Genomic DNA, 21,864 nt, shown 5'->3' on the forward strand with positions numbered 1-21,864 from the left:
TTGCCCGTGCTGCGTCTTGTGCCAAAACTACATTGTTTGTCACTGACTCGTTGCGTTGGTTGGGTACCCATTAACCTCCATTGGTTGTATACGCGGGACGAGACGAGGCGGACATCTCAATCACTCCGCCTTCAGCCATACCAGACGAAACCCCCATTACTGCTGGCGTCAGCAAGAGGAGAAAAAATCAGATTGCTTTCCCTTTTCGTACAGGACAAGCACCGTCATACATTTCTAAACACCGTTCTTTGCTGCGCTATAAGCCACATACACATACGCACACCCTCTCGCTACCTACTTGTACTGATCTCGCCTCTCTTCCCATCCATACATACCATCCCTCCCGCCTCAACCAACCCCCGGACGGCACCTTACCACCCCCGGCCATCCATCCTTCCCTCCTCCCCTCCCCCCTTATCTACCCTCTTTTAAACTTCCCACCGGCCCCGAAGCCTCCGCCGCCCTTCCCGTCCACCATATGCCGCGCCTGCTCCGTCCACCGACCCGTCAACTCTGGCATCAACTCCAACAGACAAATACAGCAGCCGTACAACAGCAGCAGACCTACTCGTACTCTACCAGCTCATCGGTAGCTTCGCCCACCATGGCTTCCGTCGCCAACTCAGCTTCCGCCAAGCTCACCTCCACCGAGTCCGGCTCCCAGGACGCGTCCGCTCCCAAGACCCCCATCTCTACTACCTCGATCGTCTCCAAGATCCCCGGCCGGTCTACCATTCCTGCAGAAGCCGCCTCGAACCCCCATCATGAGATCAAGCGCGGTACTGTAGTGGGATTCAAGAACCCTTATCCTTCATGGAGTGGTTCTCCAGGTTTCGGCACCATGCTTCGACGGGTCGTCTGGTATGCACAAACTGTCCCAAAGCTAGGGATCCCGTGACGGCCAAGCTGACAACACCTCAAGGCCTTCCATCACCGGCGACCTTAAGATGCCCGATACCAGCCCTCCTACCGTTCCCGTCGTCAAGCCCCAATGGCTCCCTGATCGTGATAGCTCCGACAAGCTTCGCGCAACCTGGCTAGGCCATGCTTGCTACTACGTCGAGTTCCCCTCAGGTCTGCGAGTGCTCTTCGATCCCGTCTTCGAAGACCGCTGCTCTCCCTTTACATTTATGGGCCCCAAGCGATACACCCCACGACCCTGCGATATCAAGGACATCCCCATCGTCGATGCCGTTGTCATTAGCCACTCTCATTACGACCACCTTTCTCACTCCTCCATTCTCGAGGTCCAGAAGCACCACCCAGAAGCCCAGTTCTTTGTCGGTCTCGGCCTGGAGACGTGGTTCCGCAAGACGGGCATCCACCACGTTACCGAGCTCGACTGGTGGGAGGATGCCGATCTCAGCGTCACCGTTCGAGACGGCGACCATACTCGTGAGATGACGGCCCGCATCTCGTGTCTGCCCTGCCAGCACACATCGGCTCGTACCCTCTGGGATAAGGACACGACTCTCTGGTGCTCATGGGCTGTTCGCGCCGACGAAAAGTCGGTCTGGTTCGGTGGCGACACTGGATACCGTGCTGTTCCAGCCATCCCTGCCGGAATCGACGACTACGGTGCCGACTACGAAGCTCTCCCCAGGTGCCCACAGTTCAAGCAGATTGGCGAGCTCCGCGGACCTTTCGATCTCGGCCTGATCCCCATTGGCGCATACTACCCTCGCGTGGCCTTCTCGGCTATGCACGCCAACCCATACGACTCGGTCGAGATCTTTTGCGACACAAAGTGCACCCGCGCCATGGGCATCCACTGGGGCACATGGGCGCTGACCATGGAGGAGGTGCTCGAGCCGCCCAAGATGCTCAAGGAGGCGTTGCGCAAGAAGAATATCCCCGAGGTCGGCGTCTTTGACATTTGCGATATTGGCGAGAGCAGAGAGTTTTAAGACTGTTAAGAGATGAAGCGTCATATTTCATGAGAAAGCGAAAAAGAGACAAGACCAAGCCGAGGCGGTTGTTAGAGAATACCCTTGTTGGCGCATTATTTTTGTATTACATGTCTATGGAGAGGTTCTTTGGTGTATTGCCTGCATAGTTGGGTGTTGCATTCTTGTCTACACTATTTCACGATTTTAAAAGGATAAAGCTTGTAAAAGATGATAGTCTTTAAACGCTAATAGAAGCGCACAATGGATTTCTCTCCTCTTCTGCCAATCATTCTCACGCTCTCAAGCTATCAGTCCAAGCTCAAAGTAAACAAAGGAATGATGTCACTTGCCGAGAGGCAATGGGTCCTGATCTACGCATGGATTTTGGCTTGAATGTCCAATCAGGACTCGAGACTTGCAAACAGCAAAAGCAAACATTGATCAAAGTTCAGGTATCTCATTTCATACACACACATGATCCAAACTCATGCCTTGTCATAAAACTGTCCGTCGACGGCTGGTGTTCATAATCCTTCGTCAACGCCCGGTACGCCATCCAAGTAAACTCATTAACTATACAAGACTTTCAAAAATAGTATCATGCCAAGAAAACAAAGGGGGGTCTTCATCCTGGAAGGCCCGGGTCCGCTCATTAACCCATTCATACAAGTGTCATTTTTCGTGAATCATTCATTCTTCTTCATCCGACGTGTAGTAACTCTCCGAATCCGGCGAGTAGCCTCCTTGGTGGTTCTGGCCCGTCAGGTCGATGAAGGGTGCACCACCTGGCATCGCAGGGGGGGGCATGCCATGTGGAGGAGGAGGAGGGTGAGGCATGTTCATGGGGGGTGGAGGTGGAGGGACGAAGCCGCCAGGGCCGGGTCCGAAGCCTCCGCCCATGTGTGGTGGTGGGTTCATCGGGGGCTGGGGCGGGACAAAGTGGCCGTTGGCCGGGACCGGGGGTGGGGGCTGCGGCCGGGGAACGGCACCCTCAAAGTGCTTGCGGGAGCCGGAACTGCCGCTCTTACGGCTTCGTCCACTTCGGCTGCTACGGCCGCTGGTGCTGCTGCTGCCACTTCCGTAGTAGTTGCCGCCGTGGGGGCTGGCAACCCAGTAGAGCTGGGTTTCGGGCTGGCTCCAGTAGGAATAGGAAGAACCTCCGGAGCGGGTAGACCTGTCGTCACGGATGTCCCGCTCCCGCGTCTTTCTCTTGACAGCCGTGGCCCCGGACGGAGCGCCAGCGGCCCAGGAGAGGAACCGGATAGACAGGGGTTGCTTCTTGGGAAGCTTGGTATATGTGATGCTGTAAGAGGAGGAGGTGGAGCTGAAGCGGTCATCCGAGTAAACGGACGAGCCACCGGAATAGGACTTGGGCGACATGACTGAGTAGGGCAACCGGGCAGTTCAGTTCAAGATCAGAATGAGGCGGGGTGGCGATGGAGATTCCTTGGATATGCAGTTGATGATGTGCAGTTCACGAACTGGAGGGTTCGTGCCTATGGAGTTGTGAAAGGCAGGTCCCAGAAAGGCAGTGGCAACAAATGACTATAATGGATGGGGTTCCCTTGTTAGAGGGCACAATGATCGACAGGCAAAAGCTGAAGAAGAAAGGTGAGGCATACAAAAAGTTGGAAGCTCGAGGATACGGGGCGAAGTTTATAGTCCACGGGGTCCCTCCTACGAAAGCTCAGCCGGGCGAAGCGAGCCCGCGGCTGCCAGGAGTGAAAGCGTCCATATGCTGCGGGCGACGAGAAAAGAGGCAGCTGCGTTATTGTCTTTGATGTTGCACATTTACTGCAGGCTCTCTCTTACAGGAGAAGCTAAAAGAAGAAAAAAAGGAGAAGGGGAGACAAGGGTTGGAACCAAGTGGGTGTGTTGAGCCGTCCTGCAGGCAGGCTCTGGGCGTACAAGAGAGCCTGGCGGGACAATACGACACGGCCCCCCAGAACGAGGCATATCATGTACCTCGCCGGTATCCCCACGGGCTCAGCTACCAATGAATCTCGGTGTCGGTGAGATGGAGAAACGTATGGCGAGGCTCTGCGAATGGGAGATGGTCAAAGGGGGTGCGTCCGATGCCGTGCGAGCTGGGGGGCGATCGTGCGCCACAGTCCGCCTCGCCTTTGGGAAAGAGAGGGGTAAACGTGAGAGGTGATAGATGATGGCGGCTCGAAGACGCTTGAGGGTGTGAGAGGTGCAAATCTCGAGGACGAGTGGTTTGGGGTGAAGCGGACGCAATGTGGTGATGAGATGTGATGAACATGGTTCGCCGGCATTGCATCAAGATATTTGGTACGCAGCCCAGGAACTAGATGTACAAAACTTTGACATTGACTCAATTGGCTATGAAACTCGAATTCAAAAACTCTAGACCTGGGGTAGAGGAGTGGACAGGAGCAACGGGGCAGTGAAACCTGGTCGATACAAGGCCGTCAGAGACAAACCACCAGGACGGCCCGAGATAAGCACAAGCGGGAATCACTTTTTAGCTCGCTCGGTGGAGAGGAACATGACTAGAGACGAAATGCAGGTGAGAGGAACGGCATGCGAACCAGGCAAAAAGACCAAGCTACGCCCGGGGAGACCGCCCGGGGGACTGGGGTCGCCGCCCGGGTCCACGTAGCTGGCTTGCCTTCTATGCAGAATACATGATAAATGAGGCTGCACGAGCTGTCACACAGTAAGAAATACATCTGGTCTCTCTCTCCCCCCGCGTGGCCTGGCTGAGAATGCGGGCGTCGTTTCGGTCAGAGTACCGTAGCGATAGACGATTGGATAAGAGGTGCCAGGGTTGCTCAGCTGCAGGCGTCCGAAGAGGACTTTGGTTCGCTGACAGAAGTGGACTATGAGGTGATGGGCTTTTTCTTCTCCCTTCAGGTTACCCGGTGGTGGTCGTGGACTGATGGATTTGTTGCAAGAATAAGCGCGGTTGACTTGACCTGCGCTGCAACAACGGCTGAAAAGGCCAAAGTGTAAGAAGGGTTGATGGAAAGGACAGGAGGTCCTCCAAGATAGGGCTGACGGGTCAGGGATGAAGGCTCGAGAGGTGCAGCTGGCGGCCTCTTGTATAGGTGTGAACCTTGCCAAGGGTTGACTACTATTGAAAGTTTAGGGTAGGTAGTTGTTCTCCATCGCTAAGTCATGAATCTTGGTAAGTCCACCAACTCTTAGTTGGCTAGTGTCTCAGGCTCATCCTCACTCGTTCCCTCGAATTCCAAAAGCTGGGCCTCGACTCGAGTCTCTTACCAGCAAATGCGAGTGCTCGAGTATTTCTCACATATGCCCTCAGGCACGAGGTCAACCCGAATATTAGGGTTGCCCCGTGGTTGGCCAGCTGGCTGCAGGTCGGCAGTTGAAACGACCAGCACATGGCCCATTCGAAAAGCAGGGCGAACGTTTTAATTACGGCAGCTTCACTTTTTTCAATCACCTGGTGTGGTCGATTATAAGATGGCCAGACCTGCAATAGAATGACAACCAAAGGTATTCGCTGCGTGGAGGACCTCTACACCATCTTTCATTGACAACACATGCATACAAGTCGTCCAACGCCGTCTGCATCTTGGTCAAACCAAGGCTGCGATTCTGCTTGGGTGTTCCGTCTCTCCAAGGGACAGACGGACGGCGCCCCCAGACGATTTGACTAGTTACCCATCTTTTGCGCCCGTGTTCCCCTTCCCGTGTCCTGGCTACCCGCGTCCGACGTCTCCGACGCCTGGACCTGAGCAAGTGGTTGCACCAGAGAGACTGGAAGGGAGAGAAGGTGAGTTCACTGCATAACGTCCGACTAATCGGAGAGGACAGTCGGCTCAGGGAGCCATGTGAGTGACACGTCCATAAAAAAACTGATGTTGTCATGGAGTCCTACCCTTGATCCCTTCAGACGGTGATTGGAACTCTGGACGAGCACGCTCGGATCTGAGAAAAAACTTGGAAGAGTCGGAATGCTGGGTAACATGTGGACCAGATGCGGACCCGGCCTCTATCCCGTCCGTCTGCTGTATGAGTGAATATCCTCCTCCCCCCGAGTGATCATCCGAAGGACGGCGTTTGCTGGAGCACGCCGTGGCCCGGCCCATTGGTCGTCAGGCCCGGTCGGTCGGGATCGTCATCTCCCACTCAAACCCTCCCGGTCCGAAGAGGATGACCGCATCAAGGAATGTGATGGAAGGGAGGAATGGTTCATGAGTTCACAAGAGTTGATCGGCAAGTGGGCAGCGCGCAGCGTGAAACAAGATGGAGCCTGTGAGATGTGTCCGTCACTGGGGGAAATATCCTGAGCCGTACAAAACACCGCGAGGTCAAGTCGGGCGCTGTCCCGTAGTTTCAGATGAGAAAAGCCACTCTACACGCTGCTATTCTGCGACGTGAATTTTCATCACTCAGCTTCAATCTGCCGATGAGGCCATTGCCAAACAGCACGCGACAAGAGAATCAAGAGGGCAAATCGTAACGCTTCTCCCTCTTTCATCCGTGGAAAACCCGACAGGGCCAAGCTTGTTCTGGCCCTGGGGCGACTTGACAGGTAGGGTTTGGTTGCCAAGCTGAAGGCGAAGGCATGACATGACGCTGAGATTGGTGATTGATGGATGGTGAAAAAAGGCTTGGTTGATGATTGCCGACATCCGATTGTCAAGAGATGGTGCAGCGAACAGCGCATTTATCCATAGAAAAAATACGAAGCCGAGGGCCGTATTTATTGATGCGCATCCCCTCTCCCCTCCCGTATTGAAACGGAACAGTCAGGAAAAACAAATCACACACACACACACACACGCAAACTGAAAATAGAGTCTTTGTAAAAAAGTCTCCATCGCAATGACGCAGGAATGAAACCTCGCCGGTCCCGCTCAAGGTTCTGTGCATCTGTCCGCTGAGAAAGAAAAAACACCGGCGCTGAAACCTCTAGCTGAGAGGGAGCAGCAGCAAGCTGGTGCTTCCATGGAAACAGCCCAGGTAAATCGAGTCCCCGCCAATCATGTCGTCAGGGGCCGCATGCTCCGCAGGGCCAAACCTGGAAATCCGTGCATCGACTCGACTCCCTCGGATGTCCCGACTCGCGCGAGTTGGCTGGCATGGCATTCAATTGCTGGTGATGGATGTTATATTCTTGTTGAATTATCGCACGATGCCCTGTAAAACCTTCTTTCTTTACCGAAATTTGGCAAAGAAATGGTTAATCATCTCCCTCTCCCATACTTTCGTAGCGGCCCCCGCCCCCCTTGCTTCCCTCAAACTCAGGTCCAAGCAAGAATAGAAAAAACCTTGGAGCCAGCCCTAGGCCTTGTTCAGTCTAGTCCCGTTTTGGGGCCCTTTCCCCTTTCACGAGCCTGGCCTGACTGGGCGTTTAACTGGGGCAGAGTCGTGCTGGAGCGCGCTGGGGCCAGTGGCCCAGTCCCCACTGTTGTGGTGTGGCTCTTGCCCATCTCCTGTTGGCCTGCTCTCCCTCCTGCGTCCCGCTGGGCTCCTTCCGCTGGCCACTCAGTCGCTCCGTCTCTCCCTCTCGAAACCCGCTTCGCTTTCTTGGCTTTTTGCAGTCTGTCCATCCCATCGATCCATTCAATCCATCTCAACTCCAACTGGGCAGCCCGACAATCATCATCACCATCGTCAACGCTCATCATCGACGTCGAACCCGAAGAGCACCGTCGCCGACACGTCGCTCTCGCTCTCCTCGACCGCCTCCCTTCGCCATTGACCCGCCGCCCGACCGACGACTCCCTTGACCCCTTGCAACACGACCGAACGTCGACTTCAACGCCCGACGACGGACCATTCCTAGGGTACGCCCTCGTCGGCGTCTCTGGCCTTCAGCCGTGGCCTCCCTTTCCACCACGCCATGGATTCCCCCAACGGCAAGGGCTCCAGCACCTCGCGTCCGTCTTCCGCCAGGCGCTCGCGTTCGTTGAGGTTGTCCACTGGCAGTGGTGCTACCGACGATGACTACGACCTCAGCGCCATGATGGTGGCCGATGGCTTCCGGCCCTCCGAGAATGCCACCTCCTCTACTCAAGCTACTTCGAATCCTCGTACCGATCCGTCACTACCATCCGAGGCTTCCTCCCAATCAACGCCCCCTATAGTATCTCCCCAGCTGCCGGATGCCACAGCCTCGTCTCCTGAGATAACACCCGCTATCCGAAACCGTCCTTCTAGTATCTCAAAGCCGCCTCGGGCACACGACTCGCTCGCTCTTCGAAATGAAGGTTCGTCGGCCGCTGGCCGGCCTCATGTGCGCAATGTTCCGAGCGTGTCTTCCGACTCCCCCGTTATACGCGCGGAAAGCCCCTACACAGGCCCTTCTGGTCCATCACACCCTTACCAGATGTATCCCCAACGGACCCTAAGCGTAGCTACTACTTCGACCACTGCCGCCGCGGTTATTCCGGAAGACCGTTCTTATGGAGGTCCTCGTGGTCCGACTCATCCCTATGCTCTCTACACTCAGAATACAACTTCGACTGAAACGACCACCCCATCAATTCCCGTGGGATTCAATGGCATGGGAGCAGGATATCAGCGGCAACTTGGTCCTGATGGAGAGGAGGCGGGTGATTTGATCGGCCCATTGGGGCATATGGAGGAACTGCCGCCATACACGAGATATCCGGACACTGCTTACGTCCCTAAGCCTACGACCGAGACGCCTAGCACCGAACCTTCCTCTCCAGACAGAGACAGAAACATTCCCGGAGCAGGTGGGATTGGCATGGCGACTCGCGACCCTGAATTTTCCTCAACCGACGACGATCTGGCTCTACCAAGGACACGCCCCTCGGTCAGGAGCAATACATCCGAGACCAGTCATCACGACATCAACACTGCTGCTGTTGAGGTTGCTGAGAAACCTGCAGTCAACAAATGGCAACGACGTGCCAAGAAGAAGCTTTGGGGGATTGTGCCGTACTGGGCTATTTGCTTGATGACCGTGGGCCTGGTCGTAATGGGCATCATTATGGGTGCTGTTATTGGGACAATTTTCTCTCGCGATGGGCCTCCCGGCGGCCACCCGCCCCCTGAAGAGTAAGTGAATCTTGAACATGTTGCCGAATTAACCCTGACATTGGTCTTAGTGCGCAAACCTCATCGCCATCAACGACATCGTATGAGCCCGAAACTCTCACAGCGATTCCAACCGATCTACCTCCTATGGCTACGGGCCACTATGCGCTCCCAAATGTGGAGTCAGAGCGGTCGACCACGTCCTGTCTCAACAATTCCGACCAGGCTAAAGCCTGGACATGCAAGACCTACTTCCCCCTATGGTCGATTGAGGTTAAGGAGATCTCAACGCCTGACTCCCAGACGTCCTACAAGCTAATACTGACACCGAAGGAGGGCTCTCCGGACCTCCCCTGGGGCATTCAGCCTCCTGATAATCTTCCGCCACAACTCATGGTCTTGGTCAACGACACATCAAGCGACTTCGGTCCTGCGTGGTGGGTCAAGACGACATACAACAAGACTGTCATTGTTCCCGAGAAGGACTTTCCCTCATCCAGCAAACGGAAGAGAGGATACGATGACGACGATGAAGATGACGACGACGACGACGACGACAATTACAAGTACGTCTATCGCCCGTATCCGAATCGGTTCAAGAAGCAGTCTATCCACGCTATGGTGGGCGAGAAGCCGTGGGTCTGTACTTGGCCCAACACTGTTCTCGAAGTTTTCATCTACCCCAATAAGGGTGCCAAAGTCCCATCATACACCCCGTCTCCCACCACCACCTATGGCTCTGCTACTACAACAGCTACCTCTTACGACCCCTACTCGACCGAGTTTGGCAAGGCCGTACCCTACTACCCCAAAGTCTTCAAGATGCTAGAGCGTCGCCTTCCCGTGACTGAAAAGTCGGTAGCGAGCTGTCAACAGGTTGAGGTATATGAGGATGGCGAGTGTAAAACGCTTAGCCCCACCGTCATTATTGAAGAGGTTGACTCGGGCGACTCGATTAAATTGTTTTCGCCAAGGTCGGATATCGAGTCAAAACGAGAGATTTTTGGAGGACTCACTGAACGCGGATCGCTCGAACTTGCCGATTGCAGTTGTCAATGGTCAAATTAAGAAGCTGGTCCGATATGTACAAATTGGGTTCGGGCCATTGGGGCAAGGTTTACGGGTAGCCTTGCTGGCGGGGACCATGAGTTATGGATAACGATCCCCTATTCCTCGTTGAATGGCAAGGCGGTACACAGGCGGTTTGGTTGGCGTCGACGCGATCTTATACGGCAATTGCGTTTGGATCGCCGGAATTTTCTGTCATTACATTCATTACTTTTAGAGCGCATCAGGGGAGGAGGAGCGGGAATTACCTATATTGTGCAACGCATCTTGGCTTGGAATCTGGACTGGACATGGGATACGGATATAAGGAGTTATAGGAGTTACTGCACGCGTGCGAAAAGAAATGTTATCTAGTTATCATATTCAATTTGGCTAGTTGTGAATAATGACGGCTTGTCACAGCTTCTTCGGTATTGTGTCTGAATACGAGATCTATCATGACAAACTGGAATATGAGTGAGACCATGTCTTGTCTTGTACTCGCCAATAACGGGATAAAAAATACCACACGGGGAATTAAATGTTGACGAGGCTCATGTCCGAAGATCAAATAGGGGATATATATGTACATTGCACCGTCTGTGTCTTTGGTCCTACTCCCCCTCTTCCATCCTGGCGAGATCTGGCGCGACCTGCATCGTCCTCTCGACGTGCTCACTCATGTAGACCGGAGTCAAAGTGCCCTAGTACGATGTCCGACTAAGGTGTTGAGCACAAGACTTTTCAGGCGTTGGCACCTCCCACAACGATCCCGTCGACGGCGTCGTAACCTCCCAGCGCGACGTAACCTCGTCTTGATATGGGTTGCTCAACCCCGTTATCACGTCCTGGGACATGTCCTGCTGAGGCAGAGCGTCATGTGAAGATGTTACTTCACGGATATGAGGACGAAGCCGTCACTGCGTGGCTTTGGGCGCTTCTGTCTCGTTCTCGGGGGTCTCGCGGATCTCGTTGTCGACAATATCCTTTCTTCCATCGCGGAAATCCCGCATTAGAGAGAGGAAGACTGAATTCTTCCACTTCTCGCCATCCTCATGCTGGACCGACTCGAGAAGTCGCTCAGCCGCGTCAGCCACATCCGACTTTGTCTTGGCAGCTTCCACGGGTTCTTCTGTAACGGGCTCTTCCACCACAGGCTCCTGGGTCTCCAGGGATAGGTTGGCGATGTTTGGGGGTTCTAGGACTGGTGTCTCTTCCCTAGTCTCCGCGGCATCTGATTCCTGCTTTGATGCTGCTTCGGCCTCAGCTAGAGCTGCGTCGTTGAGTTCAAGTTCGCGAGCCATCTGGTCCATCATGGCGTCCACCTGCTCCATGTTACCTCCTGCGTTGCTTGCCATCCACTTGGACACCTCATCGTCAAAGTCAGCCTCTGCGGCAGGCCGTTGGGCTGTCGCTGCGTTGGAACCCATGAATGCGCCATTGGCCTGGCCATAGAGCGGCGCGAAACCAGCGTTTGGCCGCGCAAAGGCTGCTTGGAAGTTCATTTGGGGAGTAGGTTGGTGGATGGCCATCTGAGGCGCAGCCTGGGGGAAGCCGTTCTGAAGAGGTTGCTGCTGGTGTTGGTTTGCGAAGCGGTTGAAGTCGGCAGCCCAGTTACTTGTGTCTACGCCAGGAGATTGGAAATGTGAGGGTTGCGCTGGATGAAATCCTTGGGGATGCGCCTGCTCCAACATCGCAGCTTGCGCCGCTAACCTCCCAGCAGCATGATGGTGAGGGACTCCGGGTAGAGTAGAAGGGCCATCCATAAATGCGCTGAAGCCATCTGGCCCTTGCATGGGCTGTGGTGTAGATCTGAAGGCCTAGAGACGATTAAGCGATGAGACGGGACGGAAGACGTCTGGGCTTACATTGGAACCCTGAGGGCCGCTGTTGACGAGCCGGTCTTGATGATGGCTGACATCTCGGGCTTGGTGATCGACGAGGCGCTTAAAGGGTGTACCGCCGCTACATGAAGCGTCCGCCATGGTTGTGGTTTATGGGATGAGAATGAAGAAGTTGTACAGTGGGTGATGTCAGTGCCGACGTACCTCGGCGAAGGAGGCGATGGCGGGGGTAGAGATGAATCTTGGATGTAGAGATAGCAGCAGGCTGTACAGAGAATAAACAGTGGAGGAGAGATGCTCCAAGTATGGTATATAGAAGCAAGGATGTAGACACGCTGTAGATGAATAATGTAAAAGAACAGATCAAATCCGATGGCCAGTGGCTCGTGATCGCTCCGCTCTGCCGTCCGGGGAAGCCTGCGCCGAGGCACCCCTAGGCTCGGTACGTACTTCCCAGAACCGCCGCTGGCTCCGTGAGGTACCGGAGACTAATGCGGCAGGTGGGGTTCCACAGCTGAGCCAGTCATGCCTCGACTCACGTGACGTCGAGCGGCTGGGCCAACCTGTCACCACCGCCACGCCGCGAGCAGGTACCTAGCTCTAGGTCATGGGCGGTATCGTGTCCTCTGTTAGCCAAACTCCCTTAATTCATCCTCCATTCATTCCCCTTGCGCTGCAATCTTTGGCGCAAACCTTAGCAACATGGTATGTTTATAGCTTCATGAAGCCTTCCATGTTCTCATTATCACATGGTCGAATCGCAACAAGCTAACTGTTGACCCCTTTAGGCGGCGCAAGTAATCTCCAACTCTGGTCATGAGGACATGATTGTACGTTCCTTGATCAACCAACAGCTGTGCAATGCATCGCTGGACCCCCTACCGATCATACAATACACTCAAAACCCCGCGAACCACGCTGACAGCTTCTCCAGCATGATGCTGTCCTCGACTACTACGGCCGCAAGCTAGCAACCTGCTCGAGCGACAAGACCATCAAGATCTTTGAAATCGAGGGCGAGACCCAGCGCCTACTGGAGACCCTCAAGGGGTGAGTGCGAGAGGCTTGGAAGGAAGGTATAAGGATAAGAGGAGCTGACCTGGAGGGATAGACATGAGGGTGCCGTCTGGTGTGTTGCTTGGGCGCATCCCAAGTATGGTAACATCCTGGCGTCGGCTGGCTACGACGGCAAGGTGTTTATCTGGAAGGAGCAGGGTGGACAGAACAGCTCGTGGCAGCGCATCTACGACTTTCCCCTACACAAGGCCTCGGTCAACATCGTGTCGTGGTCCCCCCACGAGGCCGGTTGCCTTCTGGCCTGCGCTTCATCCGACGGCAATGTGAGCGTCCTCGAGTTCAAGGACAACAGCATCGACCACACCACTTTCGCCGCCCACGGCCTCGGCGTCAACTCTGTCTCTTGGGCCCCCGCTACTACCCCCGGTAGCATCGTCAGCAGCGCTCCTGGTCCCGCCGCCACCGGCAACCGACGATTCGTCACGGGCGGCTGCGATAACGTCCTCAAGATCTGGGCCTTTGATCCCGCCTCGCAGTCCTACAAGCAGGAGACCGAGCCGCTAGTCGGACACAACGACTGGGTCCGCGACGTGGCCTGGTCTCCCACAGTGCTGCAAAAGTCGTACATCGCCTCGGCCTCGCAGGACAAGACGGTCCGGATCTGGACCTCGGACCCCTCGAACCCGACGCAGTGGGACTCCAAGGTGCTCAACTTTGAGGCGGCCGTGTGGCGCGTCAGCTGGTCCCTGAGCGGCAACGTGCTGGCCGTCAGCGGTCAGGACAACAAGGTATCGCTGTGGAAGGAGAACCTCCGAGGAGAGTGGGAGTGTGTCAAGTCGATCGAGGAATAGAGAGACAGGACGAGATATGAATAGGGTGAGAGCAAGGCGTTCAAGGCAAAAAAAGGGTGACTATCTTGCTATCATCTCTTTGACGGAACGCCAAGTGACCATGTGTGTCTTTACGAGTGTTTAAGACAACGACGTGTTCCCTGATTTGTATGGGGGGAAACACTGCGAGGTGAAATATATCATATCGCCCCCTTTTTTTAGCAGGGAAAGCATGCCATGACTATAGTAATAGAGCTGGAAACTTGAATAATGTATTTGTCCCGTGGTATATGTGTGCTTGAACTAACTTGGCTCTTCCTTATACGCCTTAACTCCTAGCAAAGACATTGCACGCACGCTTAAACCTGCGTCAAATCGTGTTTAGCAAATGAACCCAATTCATACCGTCAATCATCAGTCGTCAATCATGCAAGAAAGAAACCCATAATAACAGCCACGAGCGTCACCACCACGGCCCATGAGCTTGGGCGCATGAACTGAGAAGCAGCGCTATCATCGTCATCACCACCGCTCTCCCCACGATCATCGTCATCGTTGTCATTGCCACTGTTCTCACTGCCGTCCTGGGCTAGAACAAAGATCTCGCCGGTGCTGTCGGAGCTGAACCACAGACGACCCTCCGAGTCCCAGGCTAGACCCACGGGGCGGAAGCATTCGCCCGGACAGTTGGAGAGGTCTGGGTTGCCGATGATGGTCGTTGTGGCGTTTGTGCTGTTGGAGGGTGATGTTGGGCGGCCGTCTTTGAAGGCTACGGAGGAGATTTCGTAGCCCACGGGTTCATCACGGTTCCCTAGGTTCATGTGAGCTGAAAGCTACGCATGGCGAGAGATTGAACTTACAGCTGCCGTGGAACGATATATAAGCCTTTGTACCGTTTCCGTCAAACTTGATGTCAAGAGGTGCCGTGTGAGCCTGGAAAGCAAGCACCGGAGGGACATATTCAGTGTTGCACTCTTCATCACTAGGCGCAGACTGTCCCCCTGTTCGGTCAGCCGGAAACTGATCGCCCGTCTCGAGATCCCCAAGGCTGGGAAAGTCCTTGGTGGACCAGATGGTGTAACACAGGGGATATCCGTAGTTGCCGCCCTGGTCCTCACGGGATCCGTTGAGGAAGCCGTGAAAGTTGAGCTCCTCGGCCGGGTTGTCGCGGTGAATGTCACGGCCTCTGCGGCGGAGATTGTCGACCGAGTTCTCGACCGAGTACACGCCTCCCGTCTCCGGATGCTCCGCTACGCCGACGGAGTTGCGAAGACCCCAGCCGAGTAGGTCGCCGTCGAGGTAATCATACGGCTTGGAATTTTCACCCAAAGCCGAGACGTTGAAGGCTCGTAGTTGCGAGTGGCCTGTGGATCGGTCCTCGGCTTCCACGTCGTCGTTGCCCTGACTTCCGCGGGATACGACGAGCACGCCTGGGTGCTTCTCTGAGAGGAGGAGGGTGCGCGAGGTGTGGCCAGTGTTTGTCATGTTCGTGACAAGGGTACGTTCGGACGACTCGCTGAGGCGGACGGCCGAAGGGTCGTAGGACCACGAATAAACCTCGTCGTCAGTTGAGGCGTAAAGGGTGCGGCCATCTTTGGAGATGGCGATGCCATGATTGAGCTTGGATGTTGTCAGTAAACGTATTGGAAGTTAGGATTAGGTGTAAGTGGCTTACATCTTCATTCTCGAGTAGTACCGTCTTCTTGCGGACCCGTAGACAAGTCTTCCCTTGGTCCTCAAGTTCCAGATGCACGAGACCTACACCGGTGTCGACGACAACTAGGGCACCCTCGGTATCAAAGAGGATGCCGCGCGGACGAGAGAGTTCAGTGGCGACAAGACGATAAGACCAGCCGTCGGCGGCGACAGGAGCCGCGTACGAGGTCTTGAGGCTATTGATCTTGCATTGGCCCGAGGATTGAGCAGAGGCGAGGGAGATGCAGAGGAGTGATGTCAGGATGCGGGGGAAGGAGAGCATCATGACGGTGAGGGGGATAATGATGCTGATATTCAGGACAAAGGTAAAGGGAAATGTAGAGTATGGATTGAATACTATACTAGAATCTCATCATGAAAAGATGTCGAGTATATGAAACAGAAACAGGATGCATGTCACTGTAAGCGCGAGATTCACCCTCTTTGAGGTTCTTGTCTCTTGTTCGTCGCGTGCACGCCAAGACCCTCCTCCCCAGCCAACGCATCACTAGAACGGGCAATCTGATCACATGCCCATGATTTCCTTGGCTTTTTTCACCTTGTTGAACGAGGCAGTGCACGGCCGCCACGGGAGTTTTCTGGTACTTTGCTATACGAGACTGCCGACGTATTCGCTAGTTTGCTTCTACATAGTTGTTGTACGAGTGACATTGCTGCCGTTAAAAGAACGTTGTCGGATGACGGCTTCGCTCCTTCCCCGCAAGTCAAACTCACACATGCCGTGTGCCGTGCCGTTGCCGGCCGATGATCCGGGGTATCGAACATTGCATAAGCCATTGTTGCCATTGTTCGGGAAGGAAGTGAATAGCTTCAACAAATACCCCAAGGAATTAATTACTCTTCTTCCTCATTCATCAAATACCTCATCGGCACTCACAAGAGCCACTTTCCTTGGCACACATACCAACCAACACAATCACCATACGGCCCCTGCTTTCAAAATGCACGTCAGCCACTTACATCAATGGGAGATGGACCCTGACCGTCGTATTAAACTATCTATCGTATCGTTTTCCCAAGACACCGCTTATTTTTATGTTGCTATTCCCGGCTTCATGACTCGTTGCGCTGCTTCGAGTTCTCGCCTACCACCAAGACACTCCAGTCTTTCTGCACCGAGATGGCAGCGGTAGCTCTCGACTCACTGTCTGTCTCGTTGCTTGTTCGTGAGGCGCCAATCTCGACCTTGTTTTTACCCTGACGTCCAGAGATGTCGTCAATCATCTGGAACTCGTCTTCGTCGCTGTCAATCTTTGATAGACCGGCCAGTGTGGAAAAGATGCCTCCCTTCTTGCGAGGTCGTGATCCCTCTGTTCGAGACAGCGGGTAACTGCTGCTGTTTCCAGTTGGTCCGCTTGGCTCGCTCGTTCCACGTCCTGTTGAGAACAGTCGACTTAGTCCAATGACTTGGAGCAGTGGACGCATGCTCGGCAGACAGGCACAGACGAGTCCAATGTTGATCTCAACCGTCGACCAAAGCATAAAGTCCCTCAGATTGTACGTGACATTTCTGTCGTCGGTTCGGATCGACATGACAATGGTCAATCGGATGATGGACACGATGCAGATGAAGAAGCCGAGTGTAAACATGCCCGCCAGGATCAGCCGTCGTCCGAGGGGGATGTTGAGTCGAAAGACCGAGGGGAGAGGCATGCCCACGAGGACAAAGTCGATGATGACGTTGGGGAGGGAGCCTCCGAGGTAGACGGGCTTTTGTTCCATGCATTTTCCATGCTCGATCAGGATGTTCCACTGCTTCTCGACGGGGTTACACGAAAACGTCGCGACAAAGACCTGACAGGTTAACAGCTGAAGACAGTCAGGGGGGATGAATATCTTACCAGCACCACCATCCAGATGACGACTGAACTGAAGAGAATCGCGATTGGCACGCGTGCCGTGATGGAGAACAACTTCCAGTACAGAGCGAGGATCGTCAACTTGATAAATGCGATGGCGAAGACGTAGGTTAAGGATGCCGCAAAGAGATATCGAAGAAAGTCGACAACTTGTTCCATCGAGATATCGGTACCAACATGACGACCAAGATATGGCCGCAATCCTATCAAAGGTCAATGAGTTGCCCTGAAGGCCTGAGAGGATACTTACCAATCATGGTGATGTAGAAAAACACATTGGCAAACACCAGAGTCACAACCGAGAGGGCATCGTCGAGCCCCAACCGTGCCAACCCTCCCGTCTTTTTCCTGCACCAGATCTTTAAAGGAACGATCAGCATGACCATGACATAGGTCGCTATCGCCGCGCCATCGAGGCGGGATCGATAGCTGTCAAGGCTTTCGGCCATTGCTTTTGAAGATCCGATCTGACAGGTTACCAACAACAACAATCAATGCATTCCCAAGGGCAGGGAACTGGGAGGGTCAAAGACTTTGCATTTAATGCAGCCCGGCAGCCAGCAGGATGCAAGAGAGGGCTCCTTGACCTTGACCTTGACCCAGTTACACTACGAGGTGGCGTTCCTCATGGTCCACGGAACTAGGAGGCCACTTTCATGATCAGCCGCAGAAGCCAATCTTGACTCGGCTAGAAGAACCATTCCAGATTCGATACCGGTTCCTGACTCGGAAACCCCAAGACATGCAGGAGAAATTGAAGGATTCAATCCATACAGCTGATGCTATGCCGCGCTTGCCAGGATCGTCCGCTCAGTCTTAGATCCGCCGTCGATACGGACATCTTCAGAGAGCAGGGGGAGGGAGGGAGACGGGGTGTGGAGAAGAGAGTTGACAAGGAACTAGGATCTTCCCGCCAAGTCCTGCCCGTGCCATTTCCAGTCACCCTTTTCTCAGCATCTGATTGGCCGGGGAAACGGGACGGAGACTTTTAGATCGCAGCCCGAATCCTAGCCTCTTGGCGTTGATGGAGATTCAGAGACCGGGCGTTGCTGGTTGACCAACTACCAAGACTTGGGACAAGACTCGCAAAACCCGCGCGAATAGAAAACCACGCCTGATAAAGGCTGAACTTGGGGGAGGATCTCATTTCCATAATCTCTGGGTCGCCACGTGTCGATCGAGAGAGGATGATCCTGTCCTTTTTGACATGCGCTGCCAACTCCATGACCCTCCTCAGAGCCAACCAATGTCTCGCCTCAACCATGACGTGCGGCAGCAGCAGCAGCAGCTCGCAAAACTCCCAGAACTCGGTTATCCAACTTTCTTCTTCAGCTTCAGGGATAATGCTGACGATGGGTCCCGTCCTTACCAAGCCACTATTGTAAGCGCGCCGCCGCCGGTGGACACTCCCAAACGAGGAGATTCGCTGCGCTGCCGAATATTTGTGCCCTGGGCCGACGGATACATACTACTATTACTAGATGCCTGCGCTAGACTTGTGCGGCTGGAAATGGTTTCATCTATTGGGCTGCATGATTCAGGAGGAGCACGTATTATCTTTGCGAATGAATCAGGTCGGGTACAGCTGGATGCATAATCAGTTCGTCGTGAGTGGGCGGTTAACGAAATGTCTTGGCCACTCACTCTTTAATACCCGCCGACTCTCTCTCGACTCTTCTGCTTGCTTGTTGCTTGCTGTGTAAGTTGGTGAAGACAAGGCAAACGAAAATGTCTCTTCAACTTGTGGTTGAGAGGACTACTCCTCTTCAAGTCATCTTGCTGGTGTCTTCACTGGCACTGAGCTATGTCGTCTCTGTCGTCATCTACAGGCTCTACTTTCACCCCCTGGCCAAGTACCCGGGTCCCTTCTGGGCTCGTATCTCGGCGTTCCCAGCTTACATCCACACGCAAAAGAAGGATCGACACATTTGGTTCTGGCAGTTGCAGCAGCAATATGGCAAGTCAACCTCACCCACCTTAGACGCAACCTGTTGACACAGTCAAAGGCCCTAGCTTCCGCATCACCCCCAACAGCGTCCTGGTCAACACCCCGACGGGCCTGAAAACAATCTTCAACAACAAGGCCAATGTCAAGAAAGCCGAGTACTACAAGGCGTACCCACGCAACGTCCACGCCATGACGACGTGGAACACCATCGACAAGAACGTCCACGCCCGCAAGAGGCGCGTCATGAACAATGCCTTTTCCGACAAGGCCCTCCGCTCCTGCGAGCCTTTCATCCACGAGAACGTCGACCGCTGGTGCGAGCTCATCGTCGAGGAGATTGGGGATGGGGAGAAGTGGTCTAGGTCGTTGAACATGGCTCGATGGGCTGATCATCTCATCTTTGATATCCTGGGTGATCTCTGCTTTGGAAAGTCGTTTGGCATGAAGGAGCCTGAGAGTGAGCTTCGTTATGTCCCTGGACTCATGACTGACTTTTTGGGGATTCTACACCCTGTAAGATCTACTTTATCATCACACCCATCTCCTTGCTAACCGTACTAGATCGCGTACTCTCCCTTCACAGCCCTCTGGGTCTGGCTCAAGCCCCGAGGCCTCAACCAGCTCCTCGCCACCGCCGCTCCCCCAGGCCTCAAGAACTGGCAGACATTTGTCGAAAAGTGCTTCGCTGAGCGGGCTCGCGTCGAGCACTCTGCTGAAAAGTCAGAGGGTGGTGGCCGAAAGGACTTTTTCCACTACCTGTTCAAGGCTGTGGACCCCGAGACAGGCAAGGGATACAGCCCGGATGAGCTCTTTGGCGAGAGCGAATCCCTCATCATCGCTGGTTCTGATACTACGGCCATTACCACTGCTGCTGCGTTCTTCTACCTGTCTCGAAACCCTGAAGTTCAGCAAAAGTTGGCAGACGAGATTACATCCACTTTTTCAAGCCTCGATGAGATCAAGAGCGGCCCAACTCTTCACTCTTGCAAGTATCTCCGAGCTTTCATCGAAGAAACTCTCAGAATGAGCCCCCCTGTCCCCGCCGATCTATCCCGAGAAGTCCAAAACGGCGGTATTGTCGTGGACGGAGAGTACATCCCCGAGGGCATCAAGGTGAGCACAGTCTCGTACTGCATGCACCACAACCCAGAATACTTCCCGGAGCCCTTCAAGTTCCAGCCCGAACGCTGGATCGTTGATGAGGATGACACTACGGGTGCGTCGGCCGAGAGACTTGCCCTGGCTCAGAGCGCATTCATGCCCTTTTCTGCTGGACCTCGAGGCTGCGTCGGCAAGAACCTGGCATACCTCGAGATGAACCTGGTTCTGGCCAAGATTATCTACAACTTTGAGGTTCGTCGTGACCCGGCTAGCAACCTGGGAGGTGGCAGTCCTGAAGCCATTGAGGGTCGCCAGACTGTCGACCAGTATCAACTGTACGACATTTTTGTCGGAATTAGAGACGGGCCCATGGTTCAGCTCGCAAAGAGGACAAGGGCAGCGTAGCCAGAGACCTGATCGAAGAGATTAAATAAATTGTGATACCTTCTACTTGATTGAACAGCTATTAACTCGTTCACCCTCCCTCACCCTCCAAAAGAAGTTTATTGTTTAGTTCATTTACGAATAGTGTTGTCATCAATGATGTCGTCAATATTGTCGTCCATCTCTTGTGGTGCCAGAAGCGTCATATCATACCATTCCGTGGCCTCCTCTATCGATTCTTCAGGTAGTGCATCGATAGTCTTGACCTTGACCAAGAGGCTCACGAGTTCTGTCAACCCAGTACTGGATAGCTGAGAACATGGCCAAGGAGGACTCGAGCGTAGAGAAAATTGTCGTTTGATAGTTTCGCAACCCTCTTAGCAATCTCCTCCCCTTTTCCGGCATCAAGCCAAACTTGTCCTGTATTTCTCTGCAACACTGGCCACAGAACTGCCGCACATCCTTGGTGTGGGCAGATCTCTCTAACGATATCGACGGGTACAAGTCGAAACGCTAATGCAAGCCAGTGCTATCACGTCGAGATGAGATGATGATTCGCAAGTTCGACTCAGATGGTAGGGTTTTAGCTGTGTCGAGTAACCATTTTACCGTTAGGCCTATTTCCTTGTAGGTGTATTCGTCCAGACCATCCAGAACCAAGAAGGTGGTGCTGTGCGTCTCCATGGCTCGTTTGATAAGTTTCTGTAGCATTCCTGATTCCCTGATTCTATCAGCGTAAGCATGCAGGTGCTCGTCGACGAGTTCGCTCAGCAATGTCTCATTCTGGTCCATGAACTGCTCCAAGAGAGCACGCAGAAGGCTGTTGTGCGGGTATTGTAAGCCATAACTGAAATAGAAGTAGCCGACTAAGATTTGATTGCCGAAATCCTGTTTTTCGGCCAGGAATTTGCTTGCCACTGTTGACATTAGTGTTGTCTTGCCTGTTTTTGCAGTCAGATTCAATAATCTCTTGCTCTTGTGAGAGGCAGGTTGCTTACCCATGCCAGGCAGACCACTGATGCACAGAATCATGTTATCAGTACTGCAATACCAAGACTGAAATTTTGCCTCAGAGAAGATCCAAGTCCCTGAATTGAACTCAATCCTGTGTTTGGTGAATCCCTCATGATCTCTCCGATAGTCTGGGCTCTGAAGTTTGACCTTGAGCTCGCTCATGGCCAACTTGTGCTTTTCGTCGGCTTCTTGTATCTCGTGGTCGCTCTCCGT

At 53.9% G+C, this 21,864-nt stretch overlaps 8 protein-coding genes across 8 annotated transcripts; 4 read left to right on the plus strand and 4 right to left on the minus strand.

The window, feature by feature from the left end:
• Positions 1 to 604: 604 nt before the first annotated feature.
• On the plus strand, positions 605 to 1,907 carry LRP88_13225 (beta-lactamase superfamily domain-containing protein; the record flags this gene model as incomplete). Its single annotated transcript, XM_083249600.1, has 2 exons — positions 605 to 861; positions 923 to 1,907. The coding sequence occupies 2 exons, from the start codon at positions 605 to 607 to the stop codon at positions 1,905 to 1,907; spliced, it is 1,242 nt and encodes a 413-aa protein (XP_083093934.1).
• Positions 1,908 to 2,579: 672 nt separating this feature from the next.
• Positions 2,580 to 3,269, minus strand: LRP88_13226 (uncharacterized protein; the record flags this gene model as incomplete). Its single annotated transcript, XM_083249601.1, has 1 exon — positions 2,580 to 3,269. The coding sequence occupies one exon, from the start codon at positions 3,267 to 3,269 to the stop codon at positions 2,580 to 2,582; it is 690 nt and encodes a 229-aa protein (XP_083093935.1).
• A 4,459-nt stretch (positions 3,270 to 7,728) lies between these two features.
• LRP88_13227 (uncharacterized protein) lies at positions 7,729 to 9,959 on the plus strand (the record flags this gene model as incomplete). Its single annotated transcript, XM_083249602.1, has 2 exons — positions 7,729 to 8,912; positions 8,963 to 9,959. The coding sequence occupies 2 exons, from the start codon at positions 7,729 to 7,731 to the stop codon at positions 9,957 to 9,959; spliced, it is 2,181 nt and encodes a 726-aa protein (XP_083093936.1).
• Positions 9,960 to 10,855: 896 nt separating this feature from the next.
• Positions 10,856 to 11,923, minus strand: LRP88_13228 (uncharacterized protein; the record flags this gene model as incomplete). The annotated part of the gene is made up of 2 exons (XM_083249603.1): positions 10,856 to 11,758; positions 11,807 to 11,923. The coding sequence occupies 2 exons, from the start codon at positions 11,921 to 11,923 to the stop codon at positions 10,856 to 10,858; spliced, it is 1,020 nt and encodes a 339-aa protein (XP_083093937.1).
• Positions 11,924 to 12,484: 561 nt separating this feature from the next.
• Positions 12,485 to 13,650, plus strand: LRP88_13229 (GTPase-activating protein SEC13; the record flags this gene model as incomplete). Its single annotated transcript, XM_083249604.1, has 4 exons — positions 12,485 to 12,487; positions 12,571 to 12,612; positions 12,708 to 12,832; positions 12,894 to 13,650. The coding sequence occupies 4 exons, from the start codon at positions 12,485 to 12,487 to the stop codon at positions 13,648 to 13,650; spliced, it is 927 nt and encodes a 308-aa protein (XP_083093938.1).
• Positions 13,651 to 14,054: 404 nt separating this feature from the next.
• LRP88_13230 (soluble quino protein glucose/sorbosone dehydrogenase) lies at positions 14,055 to 15,607 on the minus strand (the record flags this gene model as incomplete). Its single annotated transcript, XM_083249605.1, has 3 exons — positions 14,055 to 14,440; positions 14,493 to 15,249; positions 15,305 to 15,607. The coding sequence occupies 3 exons, from the start codon at positions 15,605 to 15,607 to the stop codon at positions 14,055 to 14,057; spliced, it is 1,446 nt and encodes a 481-aa protein (XP_083093939.1).
• Positions 15,608 to 16,398: 791 nt separating this feature from the next.
• LRP88_13231 (uncharacterized protein) lies at positions 16,399 to 17,653 on the minus strand (the record flags this gene model as incomplete). The annotated part of the gene is made up of 3 exons (XM_083249606.1): positions 16,399 to 17,139; positions 17,193 to 17,407; positions 17,455 to 17,653. The coding sequence occupies 3 exons, from the start codon at positions 17,651 to 17,653 to the stop codon at positions 16,399 to 16,401; spliced, it is 1,155 nt and encodes a 384-aa protein (XP_083093940.1).
• Positions 17,654 to 18,932: 1,279 nt separating this feature from the next.
• LRP88_13232 (cytochrome P450) lies at positions 18,933 to 20,658 on the plus strand (the record flags this gene model as incomplete). Its single annotated transcript, XM_083249607.1, has 3 exons — positions 18,933 to 19,165; positions 19,218 to 19,665; positions 19,714 to 20,658. 3 exons carry the CDS (start codon positions 18,933 to 18,935, stop codon positions 20,656 to 20,658), a joined length of 1,626 nt encoding a protein of 541 aa, XP_083093941.1.
• Between the last annotated feature and the right edge of the window lie 1,206 nt (positions 20,659 to 21,864).

The sequence above is a fragment of the Fusarium phalaenopsidis genome (assembly GCF_050370095.1).
Source record: "Fusarium phalaenopsidis strain FUZ10S chromosome Unknown contig_32332, whole genome shotgun sequence".
NCBI lineage: Eukaryota > Fungi > Ascomycota > Sordariomycetes > Hypocreales > Nectriaceae > Fusarium > Fusarium phalaenopsidis.